Raw genomic sequence first — 8,813 nt, forward strand, 5'->3', positions numbered from 1 at the left:
ATCGGATAGTGTTACCCGCGCGTGACGTTTTTTACATTATCCCCGCAAGTGCCGTCTGTGTGCGGCATCTCTCTGTATTACTCTGTACATAGTGAATCGAGATCATCTTTTTGCAGATGGTACTTATGAAGGTATACTATGATGCCTGAGTGAAATAACAGGGAATGATGAAGAAGGTAGCCCTTGGCCGGTCATATTGTCAAGTTTTTACAGAACCCCCCCAATGATAGTAACTCGGTGTAAGTATGTACAGTAGTACGCGTCCATCTCGCCGCTGCCAACGCTATCGAGCCATCCCACAGGACCCGAGTTCCCGGAATGTTCTCGGAACGCGTTCTGATCGGCTCCGTCAGTCAGTGGCTACCAAACTGTACACCGGCGCCATCTGCATGGAAGGGGAGCGATGACGTTTCTCGCTCTGTGTATACACCAATGCCAACAGCCACGTCCCCCCCACCCCCACCTGCACTGATATTCGAGCGCGTGAAGGGCGAAGGGAGGGCGTTCCCGTTCCTCCTATCGCAGACTACTACATTCCAAGTATTATTTGATCTCCCAATTGCGACGCATCAGATCGCCCAGGCCAGCCACTGAGCCAGCGAGGGTCACGCGCGACAGGAACTTGCCCGCCATTGGCCGGCAGCCCCGGTCGCTGCGCTCCATATCCAATTACCCCCCCCTCCCCCAATGCCATATCGCAGTGCGCAGGTCTCACTAATCCTACATGCCGCCAACTAGTTCCATCGCGCGCCCACAACGCCGGGCGAGCCACCCCCAATCAGCACGCCCACCCAGCCGTACATCAAAATGACATGACATGACATCACTAAATCAGTCCACACAACCACCGCCCCGCCTTCGCCTCGACTTCGGTCTGCTCCTCTTCCCTCCTAAGAATACAGATATATCCGATAGTCCACGGCGACAGCGCGAGAGGGCACTCACACTCACTGCGCGGGCGCCGAGCCGAGCGAGTACCCCACCTGCGGCAGACACGAACAAGGGCGGTTAGTGACTAGTGCACGAGGCATCAAGACATGGAAGGAAAAGAGGAAAAGGCGAAATGCAGGGCACCCCAGAGCTGCTGAACTAGTAACTAGCACCTGCGACGGCGTCGCATAGCTAGTGCGGGTGCAGTACCAGCCAACCAACCGGCGTCGGCGCGAATGGAGATGGGAGACTGATGGGTGTGTGGACTTGTCGATCCGAACGCGAGTCGCAGACCGCCGGAAACGAAAACGAAAACGAAACCGTGTGTGAGAGAGAGGGACATCCACCACCGCCCCCCACCCCCACCCCCCACGCCGCCTGAACCGAAAACGCATAGTCGAACGTACACACCTTGACAAGCGTCTCGACAGGCTTCAGCGAATTCTCCACCAGGTCCTTGTCGAACCTGCACACGCGCAGTCAGTCATCAGTCAGTATGTATCAGTGAAACAAGCCCGCGGCCGGAAGCGAAGAACCCCGCCAGATCCCACGTCCCAGATACCCCCGCCCTCGCCTCGCCTCGAAGCGGGAGCCGACGCTCGCCGCCGGGCCATAACCCGCGCGCGCACTCACTCAATCACGCCCTTCGGGAACAGAACAACGACCGTGCTCCCGCCGTACGCAAAGTACCTATCGCAGCCATGAGCACGAGCACGAGCCCCGCGCGGGAGAGAGGAGAAGCCGAAGCCGCACCCGAGCTCGTCGCCCCGCCGCACCGCCCCGCCCCCCGTCCAGCCGATGCCCCCGACGAGCAGCGCGCCGACCGCGACGACCGCGACCTCGCCGCGCGCGCGCGCGTGCGCGACGTACGCGACGGAGCGCTTGTTCGCCGTGAACACGTCGAACGCGGGCTCGTTCACCGCCTGCGGGTTCACTGGCGCGCAGCGTCAGCGCCCCGACGCGGCAGAACGCATGATACGCACCGGTGTAGTACTGCCCGGGGATGTCGGTGGGCGCGCGCGTGACGGCGCCGTCGAGCGGGCTGTGGAAGCGGTGGTAGTCCTGCGGCGCGAGGCGGCATATGGCCATGCTGCACCCCGCGTACAGCCGCGCGCGCGCCGAGTCGGGCGCGACGCCCAGCAGCTTCGGGATGCTGAACTCGTCGCCTTTGATCCTGTCGCGAGAGCGGTCGGTCGGTAAGCGTCAGTGCGCGGGGCGCGGTGCTCACCAGAACTTCTGGGCGAGGGCGACGCTGCTGAAGACGATCAGTCGGCAGTCGGCGGGGCTGCAGAATGCGTCGGGGTTGTCCGCGTTCTGGACAGGGCGCGCATCGGGCTTGAGTTTCCTGACAGTCACGGTGAGCAGGACCTATTCAGAGGTGCAACCATACTGGCCTGTAGAAGAACTCGTTGAAGCACTTGTAGAAACTCAGATCGGGGTGGAGCAGCTCGTCGAGCTGGATGTTGTACGTGGAGATGAAGGACGGGATCGACTTGACGGATTCGGGGCTGTCGTAGATCTTTCCTTGCTGCAAAGGCGCTCAGTCAGCTGGCGTAACGCGACTGGCAGCAGGACGGCCTCACCTTGATCGACTCGTCGCGGAGAAGCTCGTCGATGCGCTTGTTCCCCTCGAGCAGCTTGACCTGCTCGCGGCCGTAGAACAGCAGATGCATGCCGATGCTAGGCAGGATCGGTGAGCTGTGCTGCAAGGCTGCTGGGCCGTACGTACCGCGCGTAGATGGGCATGCTCTCAAAGATCCGCTCGTCTGTGCCCCTGATGACGACGAAATTCCCGACGTGGTACTTGTTGGCGAGGTCTTCGATGCCCGGGATGAGCTTGTGCACCCAGGGGATGCTGGGAATGAGGTGCATGGGGCCATGGATGCTCTGGGTGACATCTGTGTGTTTGCTGGAGTGCTCGACGATGGTGGAGAGGGCCTGGGCGAGGGTGTCCTTGTTGGCGTGCGGGAGGTTGTCGGGGTGGATGGTCTCGACGGGCTTGTCGACGTTGTTGGGGTGCAGCGAGGACATGGTGGGAGGCAAGGTCGAGGACTGGTATCAGCCCCGAGGTACATAACCCTCGCAAGTGACAGATGAGCGTCATACTGATGCTGCCATGTTCTATTTTGGATTGATCCTATTTTAAGTCACCGTAAATATCCATCGCTGCACCTCGATAGGCTGCGGCAATAGTCAGCCATTGCCATCACCTCTCGGCCAATGGATACAGACCTGAATGTAAGCGCTGCAAGAGCCTCTGGTACATCGATAGAAATGGATAGCCCTTCGTCCAGCCTTAGCTCTGGTTCCCTGCGAATGTCACTACGAGCAGCCCACAGCGAGCTCTGACTCGTTTGACGCAAACTTCCTGTCGTCAGACTAGTACCACGTCCCAGTCATCGAGCGTCGCCCCTCGCAGCCATTTATCCCACCAATGCCGCCGAGCTGGAGAATCACGACCACTAGTGCAATCTTCGTATATTCCTGCCGAGCGCCTCTATTTCCACTGCGACCTCGCCCGCCACGACGACCTGTCCCCGGCTCTCAGCGACGACCCGCACGACCTCATGCGGTGCTACCCCGGTCGCCAGAACACCATCGCCCTCTCGCGCCAACGTGATCTCTTCTCCTCCCAGCACGACGAGCGGGTCCGCATACTACTATTAGGGCGTGTCCCAGAACAATCGGCTCCGACAAGGCAAGCCTGCGGAACTGACCTGCGCGCACGTGCATGGTCCGCCTTCCTCCTCGCGCCGATAGACGGCGCCGTGCATCTCGCAAGCCCTGCCGCGAGAGCCTAAGGACATGTGGGGGGATGAGCTCCCCCCACTTCATGAACCTCCGCTCTGGATAAGGCGGTAGGGCCGTGCGAGCACGGCAGAGCCCGCTACCGTAGATATAGATGATATTTGGTAGCAAGCTGAACACTCTACATCCTGAGCAGTGTCATTATATCTATTTTTGCGAAAGTAGCTGTGTTCCAGCAATTATTTCTGATTGAGCATTCAACTCAATGGCCTGGGGTCCTGAGAGATGTCCACTCATCCCTCCCTCAGGTTTCGAGAATACAAGTTACATATGCAAAACAACTGACATCAGAGTATTCTGATTTTACCTTGAGACCGCAAGGTCCAAGGCCCCGAGCAAGGTCAGTTCTGTCTCTGAGTCCATTGACAATCATCCGCCACCTTGGCTATAAAGGGCAAGAGAATGACACGTGGCATGACTATCGGGGTCCTTCAAGGACCCCACCTTTGATTGGTCCAAAGCCCTGTCCCGCTCTTGCCGTTCACCATATACGGTTAAGCGCCAAATAGTGTCAAATAAATCGCGTAGATCTTGAAACGATCGCAGGAAACCTGCGAACGGCCGGGGGGTCCAAGACCCACTACCTACGGTAGCGGGAATAAGCACTTGTTAACCGCGTAGCGCGAACGGGCCGATGCTTGCGGGCGGGACAAGCGCGATACCGTGGTAGACGGGTCGCGCGCAGCTCTCGCGGAACGCTGGGTACCCTCTCCCTGCCGATCGAGCGACGCGACACATCCCGTACCAGCTGCGTCTCCTCTGTCCGTCGTAAACCCAGCTCCTCGTATCCGCATGCAGTCGTCGCGACGATGATGGCGGTCCCAGGCCAGCCCCCCGGCACGACCTTCCCAAAATTCCTCACTGGATCCTGTATGGCGCAACTTGGGCTCAGCGTCCTGTGCTCCTGCGCATCCCGCATGGTATATACCGCTCTACGGCCGCAGGATGCTGCGGACCGGCTTCACCTCAGAGATTCGCGCGCAGCCCGAGTCAATCCACCCATGCATGGACGAAGAACGATAGGCGGGTGCGCTGGGCGCCATCCCGGGATTCTCGGTCCATAGGGTGCACAAAGGCGGGGGAGGAGCACGTATGCTACGGGCACTGCCGCCTCCTCCGAGTACACCGCCCGTCCTCGATGTTCGCACATATGCTCGCCGTGCTTGGTGGGCGTCGTATGTTCGCAGGACAGGACTCTGCACCGGACACGTAGATATCCCTGGGGCGCCCCGTGCCCCCGAAAGTGAGTACGTCTTGTTCGAAGCAGCTGATATCCACTCTCAGCCACCACGGCGAGACAGCACTTTCGCGGCTCTCCCAACGGGCAGTCGTGGGTCGGCGAGGGATACCTTCCCTAGATCTGCAATATTGACACGGCATCGACGACGTCGGGGAAGCGCCCCCCGCCCGAATCCCACTTCTTCTTCTTGCTGAATGAACAATCCTCACGGCATGCCGCCCGACGCTGGCAGGGCGCGCGCCGATGTGCGAATCCCGCTGTCGACAGTCAGTCAGCGCACGCCCTGGATGGACGTCGCTTCGCTGTCCCGGGTGGATGCTGCGCCAGAACATCCGAGTGCTCCTCCGTCCCCGCCGTCCTTTCTCGCGTTGTATGCATAACCGTTCGTCCCTGCGAGGCTACGTCCATCCCCCTCTCGCCCCGCTCGTCTACCCGGGCCGTCGCCTCAGAGTCCAATCCCGAACGTGTCCCTCGAGAATGACGCATGCGGCGTCGACGCGAGATTCTAGGGGAGTAGCGATGTGTACCTGGCGAGTGTCGATATTAGCTAGCGGTCCAGTTCGTACGAAGACGAAGCTGGCTGGAATCTTGACTCTCGTGACCCCAGGACCATGCGAAGCACATCGATCGCGTGTCGATAGTCCAGTTGTCTTCGTCGGGCCGTGCGGCTGGTTGCCCTCGCGGTGTGCACGCCCTCACCGCGTGGTTCCGATCTCCCTCTATAAAACACGGACGTGCAGGGGACTTTTGATATTCTCTCATGATCGATGCCCGACATCACTCAACCGGCGCGCAGCTCCATGGTTAATCTCTCATTATAAGCCCCCCCCCCCCGGTAGTTGCCCTCGTACGGAGCGAAGAGATTTTACGCTCGTTGTCCGCACCGCCTAACAAAGACCTCGGAAGACGAATGAAGAATGAAGCAAGTACGTTCCATTCGTTTGGGGTAGACCATACTGACGCGGGAATATACACCATGATAGAGCACGCGATTCACATCGCACATCGACCCCATGTACAACCAGAAGAGAAGCATAACACATGGAAGAGCAAGCAAGGGGCAGGAATGCGTAACCAAGGCAAGTCCATCTCATTGCTTACACGCTCGACGATCTTCGCGTCGCCGAGAGTCACCAGTCAAGGTGCGTGTCAACGTCGATGGCGTCGTCTGGCCCGAGATCGATGTTGCCGAACGCGCACAGCACGTCCTCTACGGGATCTGCAGGCGTGCTAAAGTCGAAAGGCACTAGCGACATCATCGACGCGTCGTAGATGTCGACATCGCCGGCTTCGTCGGGGAAGTCGACGTCCATCGGCTCGTCCTCGCCGCCGTCCAGACCCACCAGAGTCGATACCGACATACCGGCGGGACCCTCGACCACTGAGCACTCCATAGGGTCTAAGGGCCCATGGAACGAGATGTCCATGGCCGACCCATCCGCGAACTCGACCTCTTCGATGACGCACCTCGGGCGCCGAATCTGGACCTTCCAGTCCTGGTCCATCCGGTCCACCGGCCGCTCCTCGTCATCTGAGTCCTCCGCCTCCTCAGCCTCCTCCTCGATCGCCTCCTGTGCGAGGACCTCCGCGAACGCGTTCGCGTACACCGCCTGGTACGCGTCGTGTTCGAGCGCCCACACGTTGTCCGAGCGCGGCTTGAGCGCGCCGTCGTCCTCGATGTGCGGGAGCTCGATCCCCCGCTCGGTCAAGTCGTGCTCGATGTTCTCGCGGGTGAGGATCTGCGCGTACGCGCGCGCGAGGCCTTCGGTGTACACCTCGCGCTCGAAGTCGTCGCGCGGGGCTCGTCCCATACCGACGGCGAGGCAGGCGAAGGAATCCGCCGGTGGCCCTCGCGCGGCATTCGGTTGCAGGGGCTCTGCTGCCTGCTCTGTATATGTTACGTCCTGTATGGGATGCTGCGTATGCTGTGCTGGTAGCGGCAGCTCCTTCTCGGAAGGTTCGGGCGACGTCGGTGCAGGGGGCGTGGAGAGAGGCACCTGCGCGACAGTCGCGGACGGCGTCGCGGACGAGTCATGCGCGGGACCTTCCGCGTCCTCAGCAGTCGGCACACCAATTTCTTCGGCAGAAGGCGCGCGGATGTCGTTCGCTGGCTTTAAGGGCGAAAGTTCGCCGAACTGGCGGAGCGGTGAGCTTCGGACGGGCGAAGGTGAAGATAGGAGGCAGTCTCCCGTAGCCACGGCGGGGGAATGGGCATCGCTGTACTCTTCGTGGGAGACCGGCGGAGGAACCTCTGAAGAGTCGTCCAGGCGACAGGCCTTCTCTGCAGCATTTTCGACGGCCTCGGTGGAATCGACGTGGTCGTCGTCACTGACCGCTTCGTCTGTGTTCTGCATGTCGTCGTCGCCGTCCGCTAAATCATCCTCAGCATCATCTATGGCTTCGTCGCCCTCCTCACCAGCCGAAGAGGTTTCACCCTCCTCTTCGAGACTTTCCTCTTCCTCCTGCAGAGGAGCCTGCTCTTCCAGGCACTCGCGCTCCTCCGCTCGCTTCTCGACCCCGACCAGGAAGGCGGCCACTAACTTGCGGACCAGCCGCTCCTTCCGCTCCTCAATAGAGAGTTTGATGACCTGAGTCGGAGGCTCGAAGGCGCCAGGCATCCAGACTTCATCGTTGAAGTCATCGGGCTCGACGCCCATTGCACGGAACTTCTCGATGCTTTTGCGAGGCAGTGTGTCCTTCCCGATAGTTAGTAGATACCGATGTAGTCTAGTGGTGTACGACCTACTTTGTTTATGTCTTCGCGAGCGCTCAAAGCTTTGTGGCACTGTAGGTATGTGCGCCACTCCTGAAAAGACGAAAGGCATAAGCCTCGGTGGCATGAGTGTGGCATGAGCACGTACTCTATATCCCATCCTCTTCTTTTCCAGGACACTGGCTATCCAGGTCCTGAACATAACTCTCGCCACCTTCTTGTTGAAGTCAAGCAGCCTGGACTTCAGCAATACGTGCCTCGCGAGCGAGAGAGAAGCAAGAGGCTCGCTCTCCGGTTCTATCTTCTCTGAGGGCAACTCTTTCGTGGTCAAGGAAGGACGCTTTTTCACGAAAAAGGGACGCTCGCCCTGGGGAGCGAAGGACGGCTCAGGTGCTTCGGGGTTGTCTTCAGAAACGCGCGAAGCATGACAACCCTTCTCCTCGTTCTCCTTACGCTTGCCCGATGTAGGTCGAAATTTGTTGGATCTGGGACAAACGGGTGAAGGCACGTAGCCTCTGTTGGTCTTGTTGGATAGTGGCGCGTGCATGAAGTGGCTCGAACGTCGGGAAGGTGGGGTCCTGTGGTTGAAAAGACTGGGCAAGGCGGAAGGCTGTCGCGCGCGACTCCGCGGATGGGAGTGTGGTTGAAGTCGAACTCGCTGTGGCTGGTCGATTCTGAATTTAAACAGGACGCGTCGGCGCACGTGATATATGTCGAAATGGGGTTGTTGGTCCTGATTTTGTGGCGTTGGTCAGCGGGGGCCATTGTTCTTTCTTCTTTATTTGGGCAGTGACACTAAGCGAGGGTGGGTGGAGGGCGAGGGACGCGTAATGGGGTTGCTTCCGCACAGATGTGCCACTACTAGCGCCGTTCGGTAAATCTCGCCAAGCGCTCCGACAGTGGATTGTCAGCGTACCTCGAAGTGTTCTAGGAGCCTCGAACTTCTAGTTTTTCACTGAATTGTCAAATTTATTGATTGTTTCATGATATGACTTATCGACCATCCTCTTGCCCGGGCAGCATTTTTTGACAGTTCTCGACGAACGGCCTTCATAAGGCGAAAGCGGGAAGGGGCTGTCAAAGATATGAGTTATTGCTCAATAGTCTCGTTGTTCTAGCGCG

At 59.2% G+C, this 8,813-nt stretch overlaps 2 protein-coding genes across 2 annotated transcripts; both read right to left on the bottom strand.

Annotated features, from left to right (window-relative positions):
• Positions 1 to 725: 725 nt before the first annotated feature.
• GLOTRDRAFT_78900 (uncharacterized protein) lies at positions 726 to 2,978 on the bottom strand. The gene is made up of 10 exons (XM_007869907.1): positions 2,660 to 2,978; positions 2,514 to 2,610; positions 2,325 to 2,458; positions 2,159 to 2,275; positions 1,914 to 2,104; positions 1,684 to 1,864; positions 1,564 to 1,620; positions 1,342 to 1,396; positions 946 to 983; positions 726 to 890 (listed from the first exon to the last, which is right to left on the bottom strand). The coding sequence occupies exons 1-9, from the start codon at positions 2,959 to 2,961 to the stop codon at positions 948 to 950; spliced, it is 1,170 nt and encodes a 389-aa protein (XP_007868098.1). The 5' UTR covers positions 2,962 to 2,978; the 3' UTR covers positions 726 to 890; positions 946 to 947.
• A 3,130-nt stretch (positions 2,979 to 6,108) lies between these two features.
• Positions 6,109 to 8,238, bottom strand: GLOTRDRAFT_131149 (uncharacterized protein; the record flags this gene model as incomplete). The annotated part of the gene is made up of 3 exons (XM_007869908.1): positions 6,109 to 7,674; positions 7,725 to 7,784; positions 7,840 to 8,238. 3 exons carry the CDS (start codon positions 8,236 to 8,238, stop codon positions 6,109 to 6,111), a joined length of 2,025 nt encoding a protein of 674 aa, XP_007868099.1.
• Positions 8,239 to 8,813: the final 575 nt, after the last annotated feature.

The sequence above is a fragment of the Gloeophyllum trabeum genome, assembly GCF_000344685.1.
Source record: "Gloeophyllum trabeum ATCC 11539 unplaced genomic scaffold GLOTRscaffold_00010, whole genome shotgun sequence".
NCBI lineage: Eukaryota > Fungi > Basidiomycota > Agaricomycetes > Gloeophyllales > Gloeophyllaceae > Gloeophyllum > Gloeophyllum trabeum.

Coding starts and splice junctions, on each gene's coding strand:
- GLOTRDRAFT_78900 (XM_007869907.1), bottom strand. CDS start 2,961: ATGTCCTCGCTGCACCCCAACAACGTCGACAAGCCCGTCGAGACCATC. Junction 1,621..1,683: donor CGGCGGGGCGACGAGCTCGG/GTGCGGCTTCGG, acceptor TGGCTGCGATAG/GTACTTTGCGTACGGCGGGA. Junction 984..1,341: donor CTGTCGAGACGCTTGTCAAG/GTGTGTACGTTC, acceptor TGTCTGCCGCAG/GTGGGGTACTCGCTCGGCTC.